This window comes from Mytilus trossulus, chromosome 14 (assembly GCF_036588685.1).
Source record: "Mytilus trossulus isolate FHL-02 chromosome 14, PNRI_Mtr1.1.1.hap1, whole genome shotgun sequence".
Taxonomy (NCBI): domain Eukaryota; kingdom Metazoa; phylum Mollusca; class Bivalvia; order Mytilida; family Mytilidae; genus Mytilus; species Mytilus trossulus.
Window position 1 is genome coordinate 23,435,920 of NC_086386.1, and position 15,374 is coordinate 23,451,293.

Genomic DNA, 15,374 nt, shown 5'->3' on the forward strand with positions numbered 1-15,374 from the left:
TTTCACCTATACGCAAATCTTTATTATGCCGACCGTAAAATGTGCAATGTTGAATTCTAACGTTTCAAACATTCATATGTTTATATCTATAACATGGCTTGCTGTAACCAATTTACACATTTGTAGGCATGTACCCCAACGCCGATGGTACCAGGTGACTACGAGGATAACGATTGTGACGGATACATCGATGAAGATGTTTGCATCACCTTAGGTAACTTAATGAGACTCTATCATATAAAATTACTTTATTTTTTGGAGGATACATATGTGGTTTTATCGACTCTAGAAAAACTGATATTCACTAAGACCAACGGTCTTATACGTAATGAATAGGGGGAAATTTCCGATTTTTCAAAATGAAACCTTCATTTGAAATGCTAAAATATCATTATCTAACCAAGTCGGAAAGTGAGAACATGTCAAAAACTGCCCTAAATGTCATTGATAAGAATTCACTATTCTTATAGCTTAGAAAGAATAAGATTTTTTTATAAAACCATATTTATGTTTTAAGTTGAAAGCTTAAATCTCGGTTTTGAAAATATTTGGTGAAACAAAACAAAATCGATGATTTTGAAGAAAACAAACAGCACCTTGTAACATTAGATTGATTCATCATTAAAAGCACGCCATCTGTGCTTTGATGTTTTAAAATTCCTTTTTTATGCAAAATACATTGTTCTGTATCATTTTGTTGTTTATTAGTGAATGTTGCACCTTTTCAGAAAATAAAGGACTATTTAGTGTTTTCTGTTTAATATCTACTTCAAATGATAATATATACAATATGTGCCTCAAGTGATAGATATTATGATTTCTACCTTAGATGATAATACAAAGTCAATCTCAATTGATATAATATGATCTCTACCTCGAATAATAATACGATCTGTATTTCAAATGATAATACGAACTTTTACCGCAACACAATACGATGTCTCGACCCCTTTTTATGTGATAATAAGATATCTGACTCAAGTGATATCACATAATGATAATGATACGATGTCTACCTCAACTGATAATACGATATCTACCTCAACTGATAATACAATATCTACCTCAACTGATAATACGATATCTACCTCAAGTAATAATACGATATCTACCTCAAGTAATAATACGATATCTACCTCAACTGATAATACGATATCTACCTCAACTGATAATACGATATCTACCTCAACTGATAATACGATATCTACCTCAACTGATAATACGATATCTACCTCAACTGATAATACAATATCTACCTCAACTGATAATACGATATCTACCTCAAGTAATAATACGATATCTACCTCAAGTAATAATACGATATCTACCTCAACTGATAATACGATATCTACCTCAACTGATAATACGATATCTACCTCAACTGATAATACGATATCTACCTCAACTGATAATACGATATCTACCTCAATTGGTAAAACGATATCTACCTCAACTGATAATACGACATCTACCTCAACTGATAATACAAATTCTACTTCAGGTTATAATACGGTATCTACCTCAGGTAATAGAACGGTATTCAACTCAAGTGATAAACGGTATCTAACCCAAATGATAATACATTCTTTTCTTCAGGTGATAGATAGTAAGGTGTTTTATTAACATTTTTTAAACTTCAGATCCTAGCTTGGACTGTGCTGCTCCATATACTTCAAAAACAGGTAAATCAATATGTAATACAATCCTTACATTGGCAGATCAATGTTATGTGGTACCGCAGTGGAAATGATAAACATACATGTTTATATAAAAATAAGAAGATGTATGTATGTTATTATTGACAACGAAGTCGACTACCCACCAGATATACCATGTGCCATACGACCTTCAACCATGAGAAAAATCCACCACATATAGTAATTAATAAAGGAACTCCACTTTCCAAAATGTAAAACTATTCAAACAAAAAAACTAACGGCCTATTTTATGAACTGAGCAATAAATGGAACTGGGACATACAAAGAGTGGCGCAGTGATATCAAAATTATAGGATGTGTTATCATTGCATACGAGACGACTGTCAATTAGAGAACAAATTATATAGAAGCTAACAACAATATGTCACCCATCATGCTTCAATGATAAGCAAATATCATACCGCATTTTAAGCTATACAGAGCCTCGAAGTGACAGAAGTAAAACAATTCAAACGAATAGAGATAACGCAAATTAAAAACAATTATTCCCAATATGCATCTTGTGTATGTTTTTTTTCAGTTCATTTAAATGTTAAGAGTTATACCCATTGGTGGTCTTAGGCTGTTTTCTGCTCTTTGGTCGGGTTGTTGTCTCTTTTATAATTTCCGCATTTCCAGTCTCAATTTTATGCTTGATAAAAATAGAAGCTCTGTTGTATATTTAAGTTAAGGGGTCAAATCAATATTGCAGATCAAATTTATTCGTTCATAGTGTGTTAATTTACGTTTTTTGATTGACTTAAGCCTTCCAATTAATATTTTATCATGTGCTTTTCTATGTTGTGATGTTAAAGTAATTGTTTAAGAAAAGGGAGAAGGTTTGGTACCATTAAAACGTTTAATCCCGGCAAAGGTTTGCAACTTTCCTTTTTTTACAAGTCAGGAATTTGATGTACAGCCGTTGTCGTTTGTTTGTTTGATTTATACGTGTTTCTCGTTTCTCGTTTTTTTATATGGATAAGACCGTTGGTTTTTCCGTTTGAATGGTTTTACACTTGTAATTTTGGGGCCCTTTATAGCTTGTTATTCGGTGTGAGTCAAGGCTCCGTGTTGAAGGCCGACCATTGACCTATATATAATGGTTTATTTTTATAAATTGTTATTTGGATGGAGAGTTGTCTCATTGGCACTCACACCACATCTTCCTATATCTATGTATTGCAAGTATAAAAACCTGTTTGTGATCTTAACTATTTTCACTCAATTGTTCACTTATATGTCCATGTTTCAATACAATTTTTGTTGTTCCCAAGTACCCTGTAAAGTAAATCCCTTTTTAAATAATGTTAATGACATGAATAATTGTATTGCTTACTTGTTTAAAATTGAAAAGAAGTATATGTAATGTTCGCAGTAACTACAGTACTTTTTTGCTAAATTTGTCTTTTTATAAATGCTATTTGCTAAATGATGTTTTTTTTTATTCTTTATCTCGCATGTTAAAATTTCAGGCCCTGTGGGTACAGCTGGAAAACAATTCTTCCTTGCTTTTATGAATGACAATGACTTGTACATAGAGGGTAACGTGTCTATAACTTTGACACCAGCAACGTCACTTCCGGCGACCATTCACGTGGAAAGTAGTTTTTCAAATTGGAAAACGGACTTTACATTGAACCCTGGAGATGTAAAACAACTTTCAGCTAGAAAATATGAAGTCATAGTGATGCAAGATTTGACTTACCAAGCAACGCATGGTATAATAATTACTTCAACAAGTGACATTGTGGTAGTGGCCCAATATATTTCTACTGAAATTGCAGTAAGTTCCTTTGTTGTATACCCGGCAGAGTCCATAGGTTTTGACTATTTCGCGGTCACGGATTTAAAAGGTAAAGATGGTAAATGTGTAATTGTTTGTACAATGAATAACACCTTAGTAAGAATCCAGCTGTCTCTTGCAGCTAACCATACTCTCAGTTCAACCAATTTTCGAATATATCGATACGGTGAAGTGATATCCTTTCCTTCAATGCGGGAACGTGAAACGTATCAAATGACATTCACGGAAGACATTACAGGAAGTAGAATTAGTGCCAATAAACCTATAGCAGTTTTCTGTGGTGGTAATACAGAAGAGAAAGGTTTTGTTGCAGAACAATTGTTACATACACAAACATGGGGAAAACACTACCTCATCCCCCCTTTTCTTGGTATTAAACTTACAATTATGTCAAGAGGAAATAAAAACCACGTGACTATTAATTCACCCAACTGTGGAGTAAGTATGTCCCTTACACTGAACTATTCGGGTTCTTATGTTACTAAATCTTTTCCGGAGATAACATTACCGCAATGTGTAACAAACATTTCTGCAGAAAAAGAAATATCAGTGACTGTGTATATGCCTTTAAATATGGATGTAAATCCTTCCAATCTAGTCATACCTAGTACTGACCAATATACGTCAAATACTGTGTTTGTAGTTCCAGAAACCCCATTTCAAGCAAGTACCACTTTCTTTGTTGGTTTTGTTTCACGTATTGGTAGTGGTGAAGCAGTTACATTAGATGGAACACTTTTACCAGACGCTAGGTACCACGAAATTGCCATTGGTGTCCATAACATAACTACAAATAGAGATACGTTTGTCTATATTTTTGCCTATAGTGCAAAGAAAACTGATGGTTCGAATTTACCAGGATACAGTTATGCATACGCTGCTGGTATGTTAGTTCAGCAAATTTTACAGGTATCTAAAATTCTATTGTATTAGTTTTATATCAGTATATTTTTTTTTATTTTACAGGAATTTCAATCAGAAATATTTATTTCAGAATTATTTTGTTTCATGTTTTTGTTTTCATTTGAAGTATAAAAAATAGATATTCCAAACGAAGGATCAAATATCATTATATATTTTGATTTGAAATGAAGTGTGTGTTGAAAAAGACTAAATAAGAAGTATGAATGATTGTTCTAGTGTAATGATATAATGTGTATATATATAAACGATAAAATTGAGAATGGAAATGGGGAATGTGTCAAAGAGACAACAACCCGACCAAATAAAAAAAATAACAGCAGAAGGTCATCAACAGGTCTTCAATGTAGCGAGAAATTCCCGCACCCGGAGGTGTCCTTCAGCTGGCCCCTAAACAAATATATACTAGTTCAGTGATAATGTCTAAATTGAAAACTACGTTCAAACCTATGGTTGCGTTGGAAGAAAACCGAAATTTTTATACGTGTGCATGTAAAACAAATTTCGTTGTAGAAGGGTCTAAATACAAAACAAACAACATTTTCCAGACCAAACAAGTGAAGAAGTATATTTAAACAAAACGCATTTGACTCAGGTCGAACAACTGATGTTCTTTAACCCGGTTGACTGCCATTGGCGATTGCAAAATAAAATTGACCACAAGATGTAACAAAATGGATCTTAATATAAATTTAATACTGAACATAAAATAATTAACTTGTGACCACGATGGTATGCCTCAAACATAAGATGTTTATATTTGTTCTAGCGTAATAACATAAAAGAGAGGCGATAGATACCAGAGGTATATTCAAACTCATAGATCGAAAATAAACTGGCAACGCCATGGCTGAAAAAGAAAACGACAAACAGAGAAATAATAATACTCAAGACACAACATAGAAAACTAAAGACTAAGCTACACAAACTCCACAAAAAACTGGGAGTGATCTCATGTGCTCCGGAAGGGTAAGCAGATCCTGCTCCACATGTGGCATCCGTCGTGTTGATCATGTTATTACAAACCCGGTAAAACCAAGTAAATATATAGTATAATTCGGTAGGTGACATTCGTGAAAAGGGAACGGGATTGTAGTTACGACATAAGGAATATGTTCCAATATCATCTGTGAAACGGATATTCCATAACGATCACTGACCAACTCGTGATGGCGTCCTTAAAGTTTTGAAATGGATGATTTAAACTTCTCCATTTGGAACTCTTGCTTCAAAAGCTTCAGTGTGAGCAGCAACCATCCATCAAGGAAATCATGATAGGAAATACAACGCGGTGAATATCGTATCAATTGGGAGATATGTACTTCGTATGCAGGCGATTCTGGAATGTTGCTACATAGAAATGGAAAGTTCATAATTGGGAAGCTAAATCATCTCTTTTGTCGAAAAGTTTTGTTTTCAACAGACCCTCATTGTCAATTTCTAAATGTAAGTCAAGATATAAGCCAGACTTACTGTATCTGTTGTATCCTTCATCTCTAGATCAATGGGATAGATGCGTTCAACTTATAGTACCCTTTTGAATAATTTAGTGAGAGAACAACATATATATAGAGGAAAGTAAAGTTAAGGATATTGTTAATTTCTTTCCTTTCATAGAATGTGTGTTCTAGTGTAAAAACACATTCTATTGTTATAATGTATTTTCTAGTGTAATAATAGAATGTACATGCATGTTCAAGTGTAATAATAGAATGTACATGCATGTTCAAGTCTATTAATAGAATGTACATGCATGTTCAAATGTAATAATAGAATGTACATGCATGTTCAAGTGTAATAATAGAATGTACATGCATGTTCAAATGTAATAATAGAATGTACATGCATGTTCAAATGTTATAATAGAATGTACATGCATGTTCAAGTGTAATAATAGAATGTACATGTATGTTCAAGTGTAATAATAGAGTAATAATAGAATGTACATACATGTTCAAATGTAATAATAGAATGTACATGCATGTTCAAATGTAATAATAGAATGTACATGCATGTGCAAGTGTAATAATAGAATGTACATGCATGTTCAAATGTAATAATAGAATGTACATGCATGTTCAAATGTAATAATAGAATGTACATGCATGTTCAAATGTAATGATAGAATGTACATGCATGTTCAAATGTTATAATAGAATGTACATGCATGTTCAAGTGTAATAATAGAATGTACATGTATGTTCAAGTGTAATAATATAGTAATAATAGAATGTACATGCATGTTCAAGTGTAATAATAGAATGCACATGCATGTTCAAGTGTAATAATAGAATGTACATGCATGTTCAAGTGTAATAATAGAATGTACATGCATGTTCAAGTGTAATAATAGAATGTACATGCATGTTCAAGTGTATTAATAGAATGTATTTTCAAGTGTAATAATAACTCATCTAAAATACTAGTACTATGCCAAACATTTAGGATGCCAGACGAGCGCTGTGTCTACATGATAATAAAAGTACACGTTTATCAAAGACAGTTGGAAACCCAAAAGTGAAGAAAAAGAGCGTTAAGACTAACAATTCCAAAACTTTTGCCAAATATTGCCATAGTCACCATGCAATGCTTTGTATAGACATGTTGCATATGAAAATGTACACTATTTATTTGAATTGTGATTTCACGAATAAAGCTGAATCATAGTATGATACTATAAAGTGAAGTATGATATACCGGTAATAGATATCACAAGGATTGATATAGTGTGCTATTCCCGGTAAAGGTAATCAGCAAGACCAGTCGACGAGTCCACTGCCCTTCTCAGCATCAGGGTTGACCTCTGGTTTTTAAACTCATTAGTGTTGCTTTACCTTTAGTTTATCTTATTCTGTTGTGTATCGTTTAAGTGTATATATAACATTTATGTGTATAACGATCTTGTCTATCCTTTGTCCAAAAGGTAAAATTGTCCAGCTTTTAATTTCAATAACTGTACGTATTCAAAAAGCTTATACGATATGGTTCGAAATAACCAAGTGTGCACTGTGTAAGGGTCAATCTGAATAAAATTGATATCTATCGGAACTTCCTTTACTCGTTCAAACATAAGAAAATCAAAGATCTATATAATATTTGTCAACCTTAGCGTCGAGTATATACCATTTCGTAATACGTGCATATTAGAATACCTTAAAAGGAGTAAACTGTTGCTTTTTGTGCACATGCTGTACATTTGAAGTAGAGAGCAAGAAATGTTAACTTAGTACTTTATACATTTGAAGGTTATTCGAACCTTCAAAACTGCAAACCATCTAACTTTTGCGAGTAATTGTTTTTTAACCCTCTATTTTTATCAAGCGGTTTAGTTTTTCAATTTCATAACTTTCATAAGGTATTTTTATGGTTTGAATATGTTAACAACTATTGATTCGTTTTTTTCCCTTTTTGAAAGGCTCGAAAAACCAATCACAAGTTGATTGATAGTGTTTAGTAGTCTCGATGCACCAGAGTTATCGTTCTTATAGCCAACAATAACTCTACATATGCATATGGAGCGTCTGGATAATCGAGACTAAGTGTTTAGCTGTATATGTGGTGTATTGTACAAGAACGAATGTTACGTTATCATAAATGAGGTTCAAAATATATTTCTTTCTAACATGATTTCCAGTCAATACAGTTAATAAAATATGATGTTTAAATCAAGAGATATATCGGCGTTGTTACGAATAAGGAGAGACACCTTTTAACCAACGACCAATTATTACAGAAGAGAACAACTATAGGTCAGCGGAGGACCTACAACAATGAGCCAAATCCGTATCGCAGAGTTATCGACAAATTGACCCGAAATTACAAATGTAAAACAATTCAAACTAGAAAACTAACGGTTTGATTTATTTACAAAACGAAAAACAAATGTTATATATACAACAACAAACTACAATCACTGAATTACGGACAGCCGCATACAGAATGTGGAAGGGTAAACATGTATGCTGGAGCCCTAACCTACAATATGTGTAACCATACACCAAAAGATGAATTGTGTGAATTTCAGTTTCCAAAAGTTTTACAAGCCAATTTTGTTCTTGAAAGAAATAATGGTACGCTTGACTTTTTTTTTATCATATTGTAACATATAAATGAATTTGTATTAACCAGAGATCGAGTTACATAGACTTTGTGTGTGGCTATGACTCGTGTCTTAAATACTAATACTATGATTTCAGGACTGTATACCGAGCTTAGAGATAATTGACGGCGTTGACAATGACTGTGATGGTGTTATAGATGAAGACCCATGCTTTACTACATTGAATGCCACAATCAGTAAATGCTATCTTATTTATCTTTTAGATTATATTACAATATTGTCGTCTAAGGATATTTTTAATCAGAAGTTAACGTATTGTTTAAGTGATTTCGATGTAGGGCTACCATATTCTATCCCTGGTCGAGTTTAACCAAAGTAATGAAAATGTTATTGTCGATTCGGCACTAAGCAAGAGGCATTAAAGAGTCCGAGCAAAAAATGATATGCTCAGAATTAAACATAATGTGACATGGTAGGGAAAAAAATCTGACGCAGAAAAAAACAACACAAGCCCCTCCCCATTGAAGTCGTATGGTTGCTCCCTTAGTATCAACAGTAATCAATGGAGGGTATTTTTGAAAGACACTGTTTCATTGCTGAAATAAGCATAGTTCGTCGTTATATATATGTTGTGTTTGTACAAATTATAATTTCTATTTAACTATCACGAGTTCTTAGCGAGGCCAATTTCTATCATAAATATTATCATAATTTATATTCGGCTATAATAATTGACTGGCAATGACTAACAATTGATGTACCAATTACATTTGCTGTCTCTAGGTGTTTTGCATTTGAAATAAGATTTGGAAGGTTCTATAGTGTGTATCAATTATTTTTTATAACACAATCCATACTATAAATTATTGTACAAGTTAAAATTGAATTTTAGTCGAATTTTGTACAAATTGTAATTTGTACAGGCACTTTTTGTACAAATTACAATTTGTATAAAGTCAAAATACAAATTATAATTTGTACAATTGTTTTGTACAAATTATAATTTGTACAAAATGATAACTTGTACACAACATATATATATAAATGAAATTGAACTCATTATAGATACAATGATTTAAACATTTCACGCTAGATGCGCGTTTTGTCTGCAAAAGACTCATCAGTGACGCTCGAATAAAAAAGATAAAAAGGCCAAAAACAGTTGAATTTGAAGCGCATTTTTATCCTTAATTCTAAGAAAAAAAATATTTGTAATTGAGAAGGATGAGTGAGGTATACGCAACGAGACAACCCAAATTAAGAAAAAAATAAGCCAGTGTTAATTTTCTTTGTCATTTAAATGTTAACATTCCAAAACAAAGACCGACAACCACAAAACAAATATCATAAATCTTTTAGTATTTATTAGCTTAATTATTGAAAATAAGATGCGTTATCTTCATTGAATATTATCACAGCTGTTTAGAGTACGTTGCCATAAAATAAACTTATTTATTTAGTTGGGAACTATGCCATTTTATTTTATTTATGAATTCATTGTGAAGGGCAGGTTAGATTAGCTTAAACTCGTTTGGAGAAAAGGATATCATGGTTTGGAAATTATAACTTAATTTATTAAATACCAATATATTTTTATCATCTGCTTTTGAACTTTAACGCAAACCAATGACGTTACCAAGAAGGTAATAATTCTCATCAAACATAGACGTTTGAACTTGTCTTAATGAAGGGCAAAATGATCAATTAATACCGCTCGAAAAATGTATTTTTTATGGAATAGAAAAGATACAGTGTTTTCATTTTTGACACCAAATCCGTACACGTACTTGACAAATTTCAAAGCAAGAAATATTGCTGTTCTTCTTCGGAAATTCACAGCGAAGTCTGTCAAAACTGAGCATAGTTTGATATTACTTTGAAAAACTATCTTATATGCAAGATTCGTAATTCCCAATATCTATGCATAAGTACTTATACATTATCCGGTGTAAAATAAGCTTTATATAGTAAAACAATGAAGATTTTTTTTGGTCAAAAAATGGAATTAGTTTTAGATGCTTTGATGTTTATTACAATTGACATAACTCATTTAAAAGGCGTCTTGTCGATCTTCTATACTAGTTCTACATTATATGCTTATTGATGTTGTTTTCCTGCTTTAACAGTTATAAAAACTTATTATGGTAAAAAATCTATATATTTTTATGCATTTAAGGTAATGATAATAGCTGGATGTTTGAAGAGGATTGTAATGCAAATTTATTGTGTAAGTATTTTACATGAAAAATACTCCTAGTAATTCGGATTGAATTCAGTTACAATTGTATGTACATGTATACTTATGTACCGACACATACGTATACACAATTTCAAAACGGAGCACGTGCCCTATCTTCTATGGATCAGCATCTCACAATCAAAATGACAGAAAATCTTATGTATTTTAACCAAATTTAAACGTTTTGTGTCTAAGTTAAAACATGTAAGTCTCGATGTCATATCTGTATTATTTGCTGTAGTCTAAAGTGTGTTTACACCGCAACTCTCGAATCCTGGTAAATGATATTATATCCTTACTTAAAATGATTTCAAGGCCATGATACCTGACTATTTCAAATTCTGTAATTTGAATCTTATTTCTAGTTGTCCTATCAAGAAGCGAAGAAATACAGCCTTCTAAAAAAGCTGATGTCATCCATCTCTTATTTCAATAAATGATTCCTTGAAATTAAGTTACGGAGATATCTGCTCTGTATTAAAGCAAACATAATTGTTTAGCCTATAATCGTTTATTATAGTTGTTAGTGGTTTTGAACTAGCTATCAGTAACTACGAGAACTCTGAGATCAATACTTAGTGTCTTTTTGTTGTTGGGATATACAAGTACCCAGCCATGTCCACTCTGTGTTTTTGTTCGATGCATTTATATTTGTATCAATCGGGTTAGTTAAGCCTTTTCAACTGATTTTTATAGTTCGTTCTTATGTTGTACTGTTACACCACTGTCCCAAGTTAGGGTGAGGGTTTGGTGCTTAAATGTTTAACTCCGCCACATTCTGTATGTATGTGCCTGCCCAAAGTCAGGAGGTTGTTCAGTGGTTGTCGTTTGTTCATGGGTCATATATTTGTTTTTCGTTCATTTTTTGTACATAAATTAGGCCGTTAGTTACCTCGTTTGATTTTTTTCACATTTTGGACCTTTTATGAATGACTATGCGGTTTGGGTTTTGTTCATTGATGTAGGCCAATTAGTGACCTTGAGTTGTTAATTTCTGTGTCATGTGGTCTTTTGTGGAGAGTTGTCTCATTGGCAATTATACCACATCTTCTTTTTTATATAGTGAAAGGGAATTAACTCTTGTTCGATTGAATTTTTCATTCAATCTCGAATTGATTAAATAAATATGAAAAAAAATTCTTCTACTTTACTAATACAGTAAAACTTTGTTGTAAATTAATCGATCATTTTAATTTTCTTTTTTTTCACGATAGATAAATAATCGTATTGCATTTCAAATTAATGCTAACGAATTACCGGAAATAACAATAAAAATGTGGTCTACTTCAGATTTATCTTTATTTATTGAATATGGTACTTGAGTATTCGATTTTGTTGAAAGACAAATTGGTCATGTGGAAAAAGGAAAGATTAAATAGAAGAAAGCATGAATCGTTTGATGGCTGATAAGATTTGCATATTGCATCGCTTTTCTATACGTATATTACAATGATTATGATTAAAAATACGCTAAAATCAATTCTGAAAAGTGTAATTTTCAAAAGCTATACATATCTAATAATAGATTGAAATAGGTATATAATCTAAAGTAATGTAAGAGGAATAAAGGGACCCAAAATGAATTAAAGTTGGGAAATCTGAATTAGTATTGAGGAAATGCGCAGGAGATAAGAATAAAACCACCTGACATCGTAATGCGCAAAAACTAATTTTTATATGTCCATCAAGAATGAAAATTTAAGATTCGACTTTGTGTGCCTGTAATTACACTCTCAGGGAATAAAAAAAATGAACAAATGAAGGAAGCTCCCGTAGAATTGTCCGTTCACAAGCAAAATTTTGAAATCTATATATAATTGTAGATCTTTACACATTGTCCGTATTTGATCCGCCTGTGCGCCAGTCAAACTTTACCGGCGATCTCGTCGCCAAAACCAATTTTCAGAACGTATACAATTTTCAAATAGGTGAACAGTTGATTTTTCTGTTAGCCATTATATGTTCGATAACATTAAGAAATTCCACTGGTCCATTTTTAAAATTCAAAAAGTAAAATTGATCAATATTCGTTACCGATTTGATCTCTAAATTATCTTTAAAATAAGCAACAGTGACTTATCCTTTCCGTGATAATTGCACAGAAATCGGTCACAAGTCCAACAGTGTAAACTTGATTGTCATTACTGAAGACTTTTGATGAATATAAAATACATCATAAAGATCTTTTGATTGATATTGTAGCATATACAACAACAATAACTGAATCGTCAACTACTGAGCCAAGAACCCCAACATCTGAGCCTATGACCTCAACATTTGAACCAGGAACCTCAACAGCTGAGGCAATGACCTCAACAGCTGACAGAGAAACGACAACCATGGTACAGATATCGGAAACTTCAACTAGTGAGACAACAGAAAAAACAGATGTTACCGTTACAAATACAAATGGAAAAGACTCTGAAGAAACAACAGTAAATAGCGTCACAACAGAAACTGGTAACATGGGAAACATGATCACTACTGATACTGCAGAATCAACCCAAAGTTTGATATCGGAAGGATCAACAATGACAACAGGCGAAACTTTGCCTGATACAACGCTCAGATCAACACAAACAAACTCTAATCAGGAAATAACAAGAAATACCGTTATAACAGAAACTGATGACGTAGACAACACGATAACTACTAATACTGCAGAATCAACCCAAAGTTTGATATCGGAAGGATCAACAGTGACAACAGACGAAGCAACGCAAGATACAACGCTTAGATCAACACAAACAAACTCTTATCAGGAAACCACTGGAAATAGCGTCACAACAGCAACTGATGACGTAGAACACACTAGTCAAGGGACAGACACTACAGATGGTAATACATGTTACTGTCCATGTTCCAATGACGCTCTAAATACAGAAGAGAAAATACAACAAAGATTAGTTGACCTTCGAACATCACTTCGAGTTGAAAAGCGGAAGTTATCTTCTTCCGTTAGAAAGCTGAATTCAGCCACTGATGACCGAACATCTGTCCGTTACTTGGGCATTAGTGGTGTGATAATTTTAATTACTGTTTTCTTGTTCATTATAATGTTGGATAGTATAAACCTTATTAAAGCTATCAAAACACGATTTGGTAAATATAACCTATCGTAATATTCGAACTATAAAAAGTTACACTAAAGAGCTTTCATTGAAACTCAGAAATGTATTTCCGCATTTCTAAGAAAGACTAACAGTGCATACTAGAAACAGCAGTAATAATGCTTTTATCACTAAGTGCTTAGTGCTGAACCAGGAACAAAAAAGACTTGTCCGTTCACAGCTCCGGGGAGTTGCAAGAGAAGTAACTGGCGCGCATATTTTTGATGTTGCTGCATATGTATATTATAAACAGCCTGTAGTTACTTCTTAAAGCGAAGAGTGCTTTGTTAGTTTAAAGAAAAAAAATCTTAAAATGCAAGAAATGTATGATCCCCAGTGTTGTGTTTAAATATGATATCACTCCAAATTAAATACTTGTTTTCGAGAGTAAGAAATATCTTTTCATACAAATGTTCTGTGAATTGTGGACGAATGATGAGATTTTGAAAATGAACTTATTGATTTTATGTAAATTGAGCGATCATCAGAAAGTCTTCTGGAAATGACCAGTAAAATTGATAATTAAGTTATCTTAATTTTAGAGCGAGCGGAATTGAAGAACTAAGAATTTATTTTGAATAGCTGTATTTGTCTCGATATATACATTTTGTGTCTAACTTAATTGTTTAAGACGACTTCAGAATATGAATATGCAGCTAGTACTTTGTAACATAAAGTCTGTTACAATAACTTTGTGTTACAATATTGTAATTGTTTTATATTTACTGGTTTATTTTAGATGTATCATTGCGCTAGAATATCCTCCGCCGACAGAAAAATAGGGCATCGAACTTTATGTTGAATAACATGTGTATGCATTTGCATTTGTTATTATATTTTTTATACATATGTCGTACGTTTAAAATAGCAGAAACTGTGTAAACACATAAATCCATGTAAATGCAAAAGTATCAAAAGAGCAAAAATGCAGTTTTCAATACCGCATTTTACTAACGAAAATCTGTAGTATAAGACAAATTTGCCCCTTTTGTGCTATTTGGGAGTTTACCCCATATATGTACTTTCATATGGTAATTGCACTAAACATTTTGCGGGTAAGAAAATTATCTCTGATACGATTTATGTATGTATTGCGATGGTATGGCCTTTAGCATTTGTTTTTACTTTTGTATTACTGCAATGTGTATAGACCAAAATAAACATCTTCATTTAAACTGATCACGAGAACAAACTTACTTGCAAATACTGATTTCATTTGTTTAATATGCTATAGCTTAGCATTTGCCTTTACTTATTCAGACCTTGTTTAATATGCTATAGCTTGGCATATGCCTTTACTTATTCAGGCCTTGTTTAATATGCTATAGCTTAGCATTTGCCTTTACTTATTCAGGCCTTGTTTGATATGCTATAGCTTGTCATTTGCCTTTACTTTTTCAGGCCTTGATTAATATGCTATAGCTTGGCGTTTGCCTTTACTTATTCAGGCCTTGTTTAATATGCCATAGCTTGGCATTTGCCTTACTTATCCAGGACTTGTTTAATGTGCTATAGCTTAGCATTTGCCTTTATACTTATTCAG

At 32.5% G+C, this 15,374-nt stretch overlaps 1 protein-coding gene across 1 annotated transcript; it reads left to right on the forward strand.

Annotated features, from left to right (window-relative positions):
* Positions 1-1,008: 1,008 nt before the first annotated feature.
* Positions 1,009-15,010, forward strand: LOC134697597 (serine-rich adhesin for platelets-like). Its single transcript, XM_063559880.1, has 5 exons — positions 1,009-1,525; positions 3,170-4,410; positions 8,619-8,718; positions 10,659-10,709; positions 12,924-15,010. Exons 1-5 carry the CDS (start codon positions 1,009-1,011, stop codon positions 13,841-13,843), a joined length of 2,829 nt encoding a protein of 942 aa, XP_063415950.1. The 3' UTR covers positions 13,844-15,010.
* The last annotated feature ends 364 nt before the right edge of the window (positions 15,011-15,374 follow it).